The sequence below is a fragment of the Epargyreus clarus genome, unplaced genomic scaffold (genome assembly GCF_041222505.1).
Source record: "Epargyreus clarus isolate Ecla_fem2 unplaced genomic scaffold, WU_Ecla_fem_2.2 ptg000032l, whole genome shotgun sequence".
Classification (NCBI taxonomy): domain Eukaryota; kingdom Metazoa; phylum Arthropoda; class Insecta; order Lepidoptera; family Hesperiidae; genus Epargyreus; species Epargyreus clarus.
The window spans coordinates 3767760-3781949 of record NW_027332237.1 but is presented as its reverse complement, the minus strand read 5'-3'; the positions used below and the strand labels follow the sequence as shown (position 1 = coordinate 3781949).

At 43.2% G+C, this 14190-nt stretch overlaps 1 protein-coding gene across 1 annotated transcript in view; it reads left to right on the top strand.

Annotated features, from left to right (window-relative positions):
* The window catches only part of cyst (rho guanine nucleotide exchange factor 18 cysts), a 69316-nt gene that overhangs the window by 24148 nt on the left and 30978 nt on the right, over nucleotides 1-14190 (top strand). The window contains 11 exon segments of the mRNA XM_073090076.1: nucleotides 613-729; nucleotides 1232-1352; nucleotides 1802-1913; nucleotides 2649-2754; nucleotides 3304-3476; nucleotides 4748-4891; nucleotides 5684-5750; nucleotides 6176-6281; nucleotides 9009-9082; nucleotides 9273-9358; nucleotides 13926-13985. Coding sequence (XP_072946177.1) covers nucleotides 613-729; nucleotides 1232-1352; nucleotides 1802-1913; nucleotides 2649-2754; nucleotides 3304-3476; nucleotides 4748-4891; nucleotides 5684-5750; nucleotides 6176-6281; nucleotides 9009-9082; nucleotides 9273-9358; nucleotides 13926-13985 — 1166 coding nt within the window.

Below are 14190 nucleotides of genomic sequence, written 5' to 3'. Positions count from 1 at the left end.
ACATGTTATTTTTGAAGAACCACGCTTCAAAGCTGAATAAAGAACACTACTTGGGAACTTCTCGCAACTCATTAAGAGATGGCGTTACATGTTTCTGAATCACGCTATCAAAGTTTTGTCAACACCTTGAATATATACATGTTCTTGGACTTTTTGTTAATGTAATTACATTAGGCAAATGCTTATATAAAAAGTCATGAATTATCTTTGGAAGTAGACAAAATAATGGTATCGAAGTAACTTTGCCACATTCATACATACTTAGTTTAAGAAGAAACGGTGGTACAAACTCCACAATATACTATTTTTGAGTGTCTTGAAATACGAGTTATGTTTCACTTATCATCATCAACCCATTACTGTCCCACTGCTGGGCACGGGTCTCCTCTCATAATGAGAAGGATTAGGCCATAGTCCACCGCGCTGGCTAAGTGCGTATTGGAAGACTTCACCTACCTTTGAGATTTTTTTTTATTATAATTCCCTCAGATATGTAGGTTTCCTCACGATGTTTTCCTTCACCGTTTTAGCAAGTGCTAATTAATTTCTAATACGCACATAATTTCGAAAAATCACAATTATGTTTCACTAATAGTTTATCTTATTTTCCAGGTGCCCACGATAAGCGTGACGCCGCACAGTCCGGGCGTTTTGGACGACAGTCTGCAGCAGCTCAGGCGTCTCCATGCAGCTGTGCAGCGGATGCGCGCTGCCCCATTGCCCTTATTGGTGAGATTAATATATTAATTATACTTACATGATAATTTATAACGATCAGTAATCCATTATTGTCATACTGTTGAAAGCGGGTTTTGTGCCATATATCCTGGCCATGTGCGTATTGGTAGATTTAACACACTTTAGAGTATATTCTTTTGTAGAACTCTCAGGTATGTAGGTTCTCTCATGATGTTTTCTTTTTTTAATATGCACGTAACTGAAAAAAATAGTTGTCTAACATTTGAACATCATACCCTCGGGGCGAGAGGAAGAAACCCATTCAGGCAGTTTTATTCCATTGCTGGACAATGGCCTCTCCTAACGTGCGCCTCTCCGACCTGAGTATTCTCAATCTAGCGGTTTCCCGCCGTCCTCTTCAGATTATCAGTACTGTACTCCTGACCAGACGTCTGAAGGAGGACAAAATCCATTCTACTATGTTATGATTTCCTATGTACTTCACAGTGTAGTGCAGATTAATGTTATACATATAAAAACGATGTTATTGCAGGCAACGGGAACAAGCAGGCTCAGTACATCCTGCCCGTCTCTATGCAAGGACGGTGTGGTGGAACAAGAGTGCGCCTCGCCCACACACCTTGACTTTTACCCGCAGAGCAGAAAGGGAAGCGGTGAGTAACTACTGGGTCTGAATTCTGTTGACCCACTGCTGAACACGGGTTACCTTTCAGAGTGAAAGGAGTTTCGGCCATAGTTCATCGCGCTGGCCAAGTGTTAATTGGTAGACTTCATGCACTTTTGATAACTTAAAAAGTACTCACAGGCGTGCAGGTTTCCTAACAATGTTTTACTTTATAATTAGAGGAAGTGATTATTAATTTTAATATGCAACCATTTTCTGCTATGTTAATACGCACTGAGTATAAGACAGATATATTGAATTAAATAACACTAACACAAATTAATGTGGAATTAAATTAAAAAAAAAATGGTGACTGACAGATAATGCGTATAGACTGACAATATAGCGTTAAGTCTATGTGCCCTTACATTTGTGTAATATGTTCATAAATAATATATACTAAAATCACAGAATTCTCAATAAATTTTCGTTTTTCAGGTGAGTCCCGAACGTGGGGCATGTGGGAGCGGCGCGACGAGGGCCGCCGCAGCTCGTGGGCGGCGCTCGAGCCCGCGCCCAGAGTTGACGCACAGAGGCCGAGGAGCTCTGGGTACGTAGCCTTGATGGTACATAACTATTCTCTAGTTAATAAATGAATGAAAGAGAGTGGAAAATGAGTTGGTTAAATGCGAGTGGAACTAGCATCGCTGTGACGAAAGCCGCCGCACCTCGTGGGCGGCGCTCGAGCGCGCGACGAGAGTCGACGCGCAACGACCGAGGAGCTCTGGGTATGTAGCATTGATAGTACATAAGTTTTCTTTAGTTAATGAATAAATTAAAGATAGTGGGAAATAAGTTAATCAAATACGAGTCGAATTAGCATCGCTGCGACTACGGGCACCGGAGCTTGAGAGGACATAACTAGAGGAAGAATGAATGAAAGAGTGTTTTTTTTATAACATGGAGTAGCAGACGAGCATGCAGGCCACCTGATGGTAAATGACTCCTGCCGCCCATGGACATATGTAATCGACTCCAGATAGGCTAAGATATTCGTACCTGAGGTCGGCCACAGATGCGCCGCTACCCCTGAGGACTAAACTGGAACGCCTCGGAAAAGTCGGTCTCCCTTTCCAAACCCTTCAAAACGAACACAGCAGCGCCTAACACTGCTGTTATCAGGTAGACATAGTGCGGTGGCGGTAGTGCCGCCGGAGTCGAACCACAAAGGGATCTACCACCTTCAAAATATTTTTATTTCAATGGCTTAAATTACTTAGAACACAAATTATACAATCAATAAACACCAATTATTTTTGTTATATTATAAATATATTGTTAACAGTGCTCTAAATGGACATAGCGCGTCGTTGTCGTCGATGGAGTCGGAAGGGGAGGTGCCGCGCCCGGTCCGACACTCCACACATTCACTCAATGACAATGATCTCGCTGTAAGTAAATTTATATGATATTATTGTGATGTATTATTTTTATAATAAGGAAGGAGCAAACGAGCGCTCAGTCCCCTGATGGTAAATGGCTACGGCTGTCCATGGACATCTGACGTACAAATCACAGATATTTTGTGGTACAAATGCTTAAAATCATTTCTATTGTCTATTATCTTTTTTATATGTCAGGAGGCATAAGTACAAATAAAAAGGTAACATTATTCATCATTACATTACATTTTTACAGGTTGAAATATATGAGTATCGGTTGAATGGTAAAGACACGTGTATGTTTTCTAATAATCTTTTTTTCCTTCCCGGGGTCGCTTACGGTCGCGTACGGTTCGAGCCCCCACTCTTGTCGCCCGTAACCCCGGAAGACCTCTTTTACTCGCCTCTTACGACAGGCAGGGGATACCCTAGCCCTATTTTAATTATTTATTCTTTATGAACCTTACAGAAATGTAAAGGCCGAATATAGCATTTTCTATTCTAGTCCCGGAACTACAGGAACAATGTTCTCTTATAAGCCAATACACGAACCCCCAGAAGGAGTTCGAGAAGGTGACGGCCGCGCTCCGAGCGGGCGCGGCGAGCGGCGTGGCGAGCGGCGCGGTGGGCGGCGCGCGGCTGGCGGCGCGCCTGCCGCTGCAGAAGTCCGTCTCCACGCCGAGCATCGTCGCCGCCGTGCAGCCGCCGCAACCCCCGCCCGCGGCCAACGCGTACGTACACACACACACACGCACACACACACACACACGCTCGCTCACACACATACACACACGCGCACGCATTACACAAACTTAAACAAATCAAGTGCGTAGAGCCCTGGTATACGATAGGTACACACTCTAATCTGTACCCTTAGTACGAGTTTTAACGTTTGCTCGAAAATGGTCACAGTTGACGTTTTCGGACATACAGCGCCCCCGTGGACGGTCCACGGGGGCGGGGATATGTATATGTATGTCGGAACTAAAATTTTGCATTAAAAGTTTAAAAGTGCTGAATAGTTAACTGTAACGACATTTAATGTTACAAATATAAATACAATGCATTTATTGCATGACGCTGTGTGAACTGAAACGTGAACTGACAGTTTTCGAGCAAACGTACAAAATCATACTATGGGCACTGATTCGAACTCACGCTCGTGTACAGTGTACACACACGTGTACATAATACGAATACGAGCACGGTGCGTATGAGTGTGATATCACGCTTTATTACATGTGTCGCGTCATAAAGTTTGTCGACACCTCTATTTCCAGGATTATTTTCACTGTTTTGAAAACTCATTCAACATGAATTATACCTAATTAATGGACATGATAAAACTATCAATATTATGTATACTATAACTTTTAATTGCTTATCAAAAATATTAAATGTAATGTAAACGTCTATTTATTAAACAATTTTAAATTGTTTTTCGAAACGAATTTTAGGTATAGATATTAAATTTATCGCATGATTACTGTTATTATTATTTTAGTGCATGTAAGAGTTAAATTTTGTAAGCACTATTTGCTTCGCTCAAAACAAATGCACTAGTAAACCAGTTAAAATACTACAACTGGCCCTGTTTTTATGTTCGTTTTTTGCACTAATTAGTGAGACGTAGCCAGCCATGTACTGAATAAAATAAAGAAAAGTAATCATACCATTTTTTATAGTATGTTTTTGCTCTCTGGTATTTTTTGTCCTACATGTATTTCAGTAATTACTACGGTAAAAGTAATAATTGGCGAAAAACGTAATAATTACATTCTTTAAAATGACTGTATCGGTATCAATACACATAGACGCAAAAAAATCATTTTTAATGGTATGTGAAAAGGATATATGAATAAAGAAAAAGATAATTATTTCAAAACTACACAAATATAGCATATTAATAAAATATACACTTGTTAAAAAAGTCTCAAAATACCTCAAATACCATGGCTGGTACGTCAATCACGCACGCATTGTACGTCCCGCTCGGTGTCAGCCTGTCGGCGGGCGGTGCGAGCGAGACGGAGAGCGACGAGGACGCGTCCGCGGCAACCGAGGGCGCCGTCCCACAACTCCCGGGGAGGAGGAACAACACGCATCAGGAACACCTGGGCTTGCACCGGCTGGCATTCCTCGAACAGTAAGTAGACGTGGTATCGTGTGTCCCGCTCGGTGGCGGGCGGTGCGAGCGAGACGGACAGTGGCCGAGGGCGCTGTGCCGCAGCTCACGGGGAGACATAACAACACGCACCAGGAACACCTGGGCTTGCACCGACTGGCCTTCCTCGAACAGTGAGTAGATGTAGTATCGTGCGTCCTGCTCGGTGGCGGGCAGTCGGCGGGTAGTGCAAGCGAGACGAACAGTGGCAGAGGGCGCCGTCCCACAACTCCCGGGGAGGAGGAACAACACGCATCAAAAGCACCTGGCCTTGCAACGGCTGGCGTTCCTCGAACAGTGAGTACAGTATCTTAGAGTCCAGAGATAGTATCACGCACACACAATACGTCTCGCTCTGTTATAGCCCCTCAATCGGTGGAGCGAGAGAGACAGAAAGTGACGTGAATAGTGACTTGTTGGTAAAGTGAAGCTGGCTTGGTGTAAAGTTATACTAGCATAATTCATTAAGCGACATAGATCTGGACAAGTTGTTTTTGTGCCATATATTTCTACACATTTCTACACTTATTAAAGGTAAGATATTAAATCGTAATTGAAATTAAAAAATATCGATTTAATTTAATCAATTACAATTAAACTTCATTAAATTGTATATCAATGTAAGCATGTCAATTTCACAGAGCTTTGCTTACTGTTTGTTTTATTTTCACCATTGTTTTTATTTTGTTTGTTTTCAATATTATTTGTGCATGAGGTTAGGATATAGTGATTTAATAAAAATGTGTTTTTATTTTATATTTTTTTTTCTCACAGAGCCGCGTATGACCATCATGCCGAAAAGAGGCGTAAACGAGGCAGCTTATTCTTCAGAAAGAAGAAGGTATGTAATTACTAATTAATATAAAGTTATTATTAATGACGATTTTGTTTTTGCAATTGCTTACAGTTTCCAGATATTCGAATTGTTAAGGATAAATAATTGTGTTTAATTTTTGTGTTTGTATATTTTATTTTTATATTATAATTGAGCTGGTTAAAGATGATTAAATTCATAGTTCATTGTAAAATATTATTTAAAAAATAATAAAAAAAATGTTAGCTAGATGCGAAGCATATTTACATTTTTTAATTTCAACAGCAACATATATTTTATCGTTTTTTTATTGCTAAACAAATATCGGATTACATTCAAAATGATTACGTTATATTAGTTAAAATTCATACCAGTTTTCTCATTAAAATTATTGTATTATTTTACGAATTAATTATTTAAAATTTCCCACTGATTACGGTAAACCATTTCAGGACAAGTCCCGTAAGGCGGCCCATGCGTGGCAGGCGGCGGGCAGCGGCGGCCACTGCGACTGGTGCGCGCGGCCCGTGTGCGACGCGCCCGCGCTCTACTGCGACAGTATGTATCGCGGGAACCGTTGCAGCACGAGGCGGCGGCCACTGCGACTGGTGCGCGCGGCCCGTGTGCGACGCGCCCGCGCTCTACTGCGACAGTATGTATCGCGGGAACCGTTGCAGCACGAGGCGGCGGCCACTGCGACTGGTGCGCGCGGCCCGTGTGCGACGCGCCCGCGCTCTACTGCGACAGTATGTATCGCGGGAACCGTTGCAGCACGAGGCGGCGGCCACTGCGACTGGTGCGCGCGGCCCGTGTGCGACGCGCCCGCGCTCTACTGCGACAGTATGTATCGCGGGAACCGTTGCAGCACGAGGCGGCGGCCACTGCGACTGGTGCGCGCGGCCCGTGTGCGACGCGCCCGCGCTCTACTGCGACAGTATGTATCGCGGGAACCGTTGCAGCACGAGGCGGCGGCCACTGCGACTGGTGCGCGCGGCCCGTGTGCGACGCGCCCGCGCTCTACTGCGACAGTATGTATCGCGGGAACCGTTGCAGCACGAGGCGGCGGCCACTGCGACTGGTGCGCGCGGCCCGTGTGCGACGCGCCCGCGCTCTACTGCGACAGTATGTATCGCGGGAACCGTTGCAGCACGAGGCGGCGGCCACTGCGACTGGTGCGCGCGGCCCGTGTGCGACGCGCCCGCGCTCTACTGCGACAGTATGTATCGCGGGAACCGTTGCAGCACGAGGCGGCGGCCACTGCGACTGGTGCGCGCGGCCCGTGTGCGACGCGCCCGCGCTCTACTGCGACAGTATGTATCGCGGGAACCGTTGCAGCACGAGGCGGCGGCCACTGCGACTGGTGCGCGCGGCCCGTGTGCGACGCGCCCGCGCTCTACTGCGACAGTATGTATCGCGGGAACCGTTGCAGCACGAGGCGGCGGCCACTGCGACTGGTGCGCGCGGCCCGTGTGCGACGCGCCCGCGCTCTACTGCGACAGTATGTATCGCGGGAACCGTTGCAGCACGAGGCGGCGGCCACTGCGACTGGTGCGCGCGGCCCGTGTGCGACGCGCCCGCGCTCTACTGCGACAGTATGTATCGCGGGAACCGTTGCAGCACGAGGCGGCGGCCACTGCGACTGGTGCGCGCGGCCCGTGTGCGACGCGCCCGCGCTCTACTGCGACAGTATGTATCGCGGGAACCGTTGCAGCACGAGGCGGCGGCCACTGCGACTGGTGCGCGCGGCCCGTGTGCGACGCGCCCGCGCTCTACTGCGACAGTATGTATCGCGGGAACCGTTGCAGCACGAGGCGGCGGCCACTGCGACTGGTGCGCGCGGCCCGTGTGCGACGCGCCCGCGCTCTACTGCGACAGTATGTATCGCGGGAACCGTTGCAGCACGAGGCGGCGGCCACTGCGACTGGTGCGCGCGGCCCGTGTGCGACGCGCCCGCGCTCTACTGCGACAGTATGTATCGCGGGAACCGTTGCAGCACGAGGCGGCGGCCACTGCGACTGGTGCGCGCGGCCCGTGTGCGACGCGCCCGCGCTCTACTGCGACAGTATGTATCGCGGGAACCGTTGCAGCACGAGGCGGCGGCCACTGCGACTGGTGCGCGCGGCCCGTGTGCGACGCGCCCGCGCTCTACTGCGACAGTATGTATCGCGGGAACCGTTGCAGCACGAGGCGGCGGCCACTGCGACTGGTGCGCGCGGCCCGTGTGCGACGCGCCCGCGCTCTACTGCGACAGTATGTATCGCGGGAACCGTTGCAGCACGAGGCGGCGGCCACTGCGACTGGTGCGCGCGGCCCGTGTGCGACGCGCCCGCGCTCTACTGCGACAGTATGTATCGCGGGAACCGTTGCAGCACGAGGCGGCGGCCACTGCGACTGGTGCGCGCGGCCCGTGTGCGACGCGCCCGCGCTCTACTGCGACAGTATGTATCGCGGGAACCGTTGCAGCACGAGGCGGCGGCCACTGCGACTGGTGCGCGCGGCCCGTGTGCGACGCGCCCGCGCTCTACTGCGACAGTATGTATCGCGGGAACCGTTGCAGCACGAGGCGGCGGCCACTGCGACTGGTGCGCGCGGCCCGTGTGCGACGCGCCCGCGCTCTACTGCGACAGTATGTATCGCGGGAACCGTTGCAGCACGAGGCGGCGGCCACTGCGACTGGTGCGCGCGGCCCGTGTGCGACGCGCCCGCGCTCTACTGCGACAGTATGTATCGCGGGAACCGTTGCAGCACGAGGCGGCGGCCACTGCGACTGGTGCGCGCGGCCCGTGTGCGACGCGCCCGCGCTCTACTGCGACAGTATGTATCGCGGGAACCGTTGCAGCACGAGGCGGCGGCCACTGCGACTGGTGCGCGCGGCCCGTGTGCGACGCGCCCGCGCTCTACTGCGACAGTATGTATCGCGGGAACCGTTGCAGCACGAGGCGGCGGCCACTGCGACTGGTGCGCGCGGCCCGTGTGCGACGCGCCCGCGCTCTACTGCGACAGTATGTATCGCGGGAACCGTTGCAGCACGAGGCACGCGTGGCAGCCAACGGACACGTAGTGTTGACGATCATAGATGCGTTGCCAGTCGTGATGACTAAGATTGTCGCCTCATATGTACGCCAGTCAGCACGTTATTGCTGGGACAAATGTGGACCGATTGAATGACTCAATTGAATGAACTGAAACGGAATCCATGAAGGATGCTGTATCTCTACAGGTCTCATACTAGTTTTACAAAAATGATAATTCTATAATCTAACAATGTAATATTTTTATTTACAGATTGTACCATGACAGTACATCAAAACATATGCAAGGACTACATTGTTGAATGCAACAAACCAAAATCCTCAAAGGTATATAAATATCCTTTTATACAAGAAAAAATTGATTCATCACCCTGAAGTCGGCATATCTGTGAAAGAATCATTCGCTGATTTATATTTTTTGACCCAGTTTTGGACACGAGTTTTTCTCAAGTCCAGTAGGCTTGAAATCAAATAGTATATTTCTAAATACTAAAAGTGATATTGGTTTTTATTGTAGAGTTCAGTTGGCAAATCGTTGAGTGCTAGCAGCGGCAAAAGCAGCAAACGAAGCTCCGTCTCCGGACAATCACAAACTTCTAATAGGTAAGTACATTGCGACAATAATATATGATTCATGAATAAATTTTAGTTAATAAATATTCTAAATTTTAACTAATATTACGAGATATGTAAACTAAATGAGCCTAAAAAACCTTGTACATACAAACATAGTGGGACTAAAATTTTTAGAATTATTTGTATGAGATTTTAAAACATCCTAAATGTAATTGTAAGTAAAGTGTCGTAATTTTGACGTAATTATTTGAAATATATTGGTTTTAATTTCAAATGAACTGAAAGTAAATTAGGATTGGGGAGTCATAGTTTTAAGTATAATTTGTTTGGCATATGTTTTGCTGCTTTATTTTTTAAGTGTCGCAAGGATTTGCAAAGGTAACGTGGATTATGCCATCGGAAAACGCTACTGCATTACAAGTTTATTTGCGTGAGCTAATGTGCAAAATTTATGTGGTAATCGATTATGGAATCGATGTGTACGAGACATCGATTTTTTACTTACACTCGAAGGTTCAAAAGAAGAGAATATCATAAATGTTTTAGGTCGTCGATGTGATTTTTTATATGTTTTAATTATAAGAAGATACACAAGTATGTGACACTTTTGTTATAGAAATAACATCCGTCGCCTCTTTTAACTATATTTACACCTTCGTCGATATCTCTACTGACTATACAGTTTTGCTTTAAGTCATTGCTAGTTGTCGACATTGGTTCGTTATTTTGCCTTCTTTATTTTTTTGTTTTCGTTCCTCCTACTTTTCTTCTCGCTTTATTTCTCGTATGCTGTCGTTATGTTTGATCTATTTCGAGGTGCGGAATGTCTTGTAACGTAAAGCGTTTGACTATGTGGAAGGATTGAGGTGGTAATATGAAAAATATGTTTAAATGTTGAACGAAACTATTATGTCGCAAAATCAAATTCTATAAAAGCTAGTATCATTGTCACATTCAGAAAATATAATATCACTACTTGGTACATATATACAAGAAGTCTCAAAGGTATCTGTATACATTGATAATTACTGTTGCAGTTAGGATTTTTTGTAAAAGGTACTAGACAATATGTACGTAACCTCACTCCGTCCACATACGGTCGTACACGTCGCACGCGCTCGTACAATCGTATCGGTATCGCCAAACTCTATGGCCGCTCGGTGATTGCAGTTTCACTGCCTAGTAGGCAGTATGTATTTAGTCATCAACTCTCAAACTGCTGTACATTCTAAACTTTTGTTTAACTCTGAAGTTACAATAAAAGTGAGTTAACATATGTAGGTGACACATAACGGTAGCATGGATGGCCAAATTTGAAAGAAGGAATAGAAAACATGCTCTAAGGAGACACGCGTTTTCTTAACGATTTCATTTCTTTAGTTTGTCATTTATTATGAGTTTCCAGAATTCAATCTTTATAAGTGACATTAGATAGATAGATGAAATATTCTTTATTGCACAATTCAGTAGATCATAACAATAATACACAATTCTATAGGTTAATTGTATGCAATAGACGCCCTTATCGCTAAGCAGCTCTCTTCCAAACCTATGCATGGAAAATATATTTTCCGTGTATAGGTTGTCTTGTTTCGATAGCCTGAAAAAAAAATGGATGATTCTTTTTTATCCGACTGTCAAGGAAGAGTTACGTTTTTAATTAAATCGTCAGTTTATGTTAATTTTTAAAATGTTATTATACATTTTTAAATTTAAAATCTCAGTTTCTTTGAGCACTTTTTCGCGTATTTCGAATTTGGCTGCCACTCACTTAAAACTCCGCCCATTAACGGTCATAACGTTTGGCGCGTACACTACGTACATACAACGTGCGTACACGCGTACAACGTACAAGTGTTGGTGTTGGTTGGTCGCGCAGCAAGAAGCAGTCCTCCGGGTGCTACTCGCCGTGGCGGCGCGTCGCGACCAAGCTCGGCGTCCAGTAAGTGATGTCGCGGTACTGCTGATATCATGCAACATGACATCGGGGCTGGGGATGCTGATGAACGGTGTTGGGGATGATTTTTGTAGTCTGTTCTGTTAGCAGACTAGTAGCATCGATTCTGTTTTGTTCTTAGCAACTGATTGTAAAGCCAAGTTACAAATCAATAAAAAATGAATGTGTTCAGAGCCAAGTGACAAGTCAATATACATCGAACTAATTATAAGATCCCGCGTGAATAGGAACTGAACGCTCAATGCATTGTTCTATAAGTAAATGATGTATTTTAAATAAATAAAAAATAAATTTCCTGGACATAATGAAAAAGCAGAAATGAACATTTTACAGTGATTTTATAATCTCAAATTTAAATTTAACCATCATTTTTTAAATGTTTTATTTTATTTTACATTAATATACTTTTGATAATAGTTTTTTTAAGAAATAATGCACGTGAAAATGTACTCGTACTCTTTTAATATTCCCAAAGTCTTTACATAGCTAAGCTTTGGACATGACTATGAATAAAACGCTACATAAATCAGCCTTAATAAAATCGTGTTATTGGACATCGCCAGCTCTTATACCTTTTGTTACGATTCGCCATCGCTGTCATCTGTTCCGAATATTCCATTATCAGTAATCGATATATCGTTGTTATGCCGAATCTCAGTCATTCTCTTCATGTATTTATTTCAGTTTCGTCTGTTCTTTATTTATTATAGCTATATTGTCATATGATATGTCTTCGTTGTCTTCCTTACCTGTTATCGTGCTGTTTCTTTAGTATTTTCCGATACACTGATCTGTTGTATTATTTCCGTTCAATATTTCATAGATACACTTTTATGTAGCTCTCTAACCCTCTTTATCATTCAACAACAATGAATTACTATTTCTATATTTATATTTATTAGTAGAATTGTTAACTATGTATATTACCTATGGGATTATTTATCTGTTATTATGTAAAATAATATCTGATAAAAAGAACCGTTGAAAATTTAATAGGTTTTAATGACCTTATTTATTCTGGACATATTTCTAAAATCTCACGTCTTGTATGGTCTATCTCCTATCCTAATTTTTTTAATATCATTTTTGAGTCAGTTTTTCTTGTCTTACTATATTACTATTACATTGTTCCGATTGCCCCCAATCACTTTCGTTATATTTTTTTGCCTTTTATATTATTGTATATTTAGTTTATGTCTTCGTTTCATTATGTATTTACAAGCAGTTACGTATTATGTATCTTTGTAGTCCTTTAAATATGTAACATTTGGTGCTGTAAAAAAAATCTATAAACAAAAGAAACTATAAAGGATGGACAAATATTTAATATTGAGAAAATATATAAATAGATCAAATCATACATATATTTCAGGTCAATCGAATTGATATGACTCAAGTGTAGCAATAATATTCTAACCTAGTTAATCTTCCACATCAACGTTACTTGTTTAGAACTATCTAATATTCTTCTATCTATAATAATTATATCGCGCAATTATTACTGATATTATTATTCTACATACCATACAAATCGTGATCACACATCAAAACACAGAAACTCTTCTAGATAGTTCTCGAATCATCCACAACGCCTTACTTGTGTATCTTTCTATCTATTATGGAGGTAGTTTGACATCTCTCTTGACAACTGTTGTTGTAGTACTTGATATTACGGTTATATTTTGTTTTTGAGTTTTCGTTGAGCTGACGACTTTCCTCTGTTAAGTGCAAACTATTATGTGGTTTGTTTTCTGAGCAAGAGAAAAGCGGTTTTTTTTTAAATATTTATACTTGTAAAAAGTAAAGAAACGTATTGTATGCCTTTAGAATTAAAAATATATTAAAGAAAGTTATACAGATATCTGGAGGCACGGCAGTGCCTGCGCCAAGTCGAGCCATTTTATATATAGGTACTTTTTTTTTAGAAATACCCTATGACTTTCTTAACGTTTTCAACCGCTTGTCTCTTTGCTAAAAATCGGTCTATTAGATTTTTATATCGTGATGTAAATGTTTGTTTTCCTTGTTGAAAATGTGACGTGTTTTCTATTTTAGTTGATTGAAAAATTTACGATTAGTTCCTTAGCTGTTGTGTTTCAAAATTTGCATGTCGTTCTATCTGCGATATTACTGTGAGCGTCTGATCGAATGCTTCTTTTTATTATTTAGGCTTTGCTGAACATTGTTGAAGTTTTACGAGAGTCGAATGACTCTGCAAAGTTAGGTCTTTGTATGTGATCAAATAACTGTTCAGAGGAGTTGAAAATGTATGAAAACCTTGAATCATTGTAATCATTTGTTGCGTCGATTGAATTTGACCTTGTCTATCTTACCTTAACTACCCTACATATGGCAACACAGAATAATATTTATTTAACTCTTAAAAAAAAATGCCAATGTATCTGGAGGCACGGCAGTGCCTCCGCCAAGTCGAGCTTTATATTTTTCATGACAATTTAACCAATTTATTATGTAATTTAGAAATTTATATATTCATTTATATTTTTTTGGATATGCTATCCATAGGTTTTTTAAAGTTGCACTTTGTTACCATTTTCAAAATGTTATTCTGCAGTGTTGCCATATCATCGAACCTTATAAATGTTTAACGTTAATAGAGTACCTTTGCGTTTCTAGCACGAGTCACGCGTACAACGACGACAAAGACGGCTCCGATCATAAGCATGATCAAAGCAAGTGAGTAGACACACACACACACACACACACACACACACACAAACATACACACATACATGACCTTATCCTGTCATATGATATCAGATTCATTTGCCTACTACCTGTGTAGTAGTAATGTCTATATGTGTTGTAGTTTTGTATTAAAATTGAAATGTTGGTACATGTAATCTATGTGTAGTTTAAGTATTTGGAAAAAAATGATTGT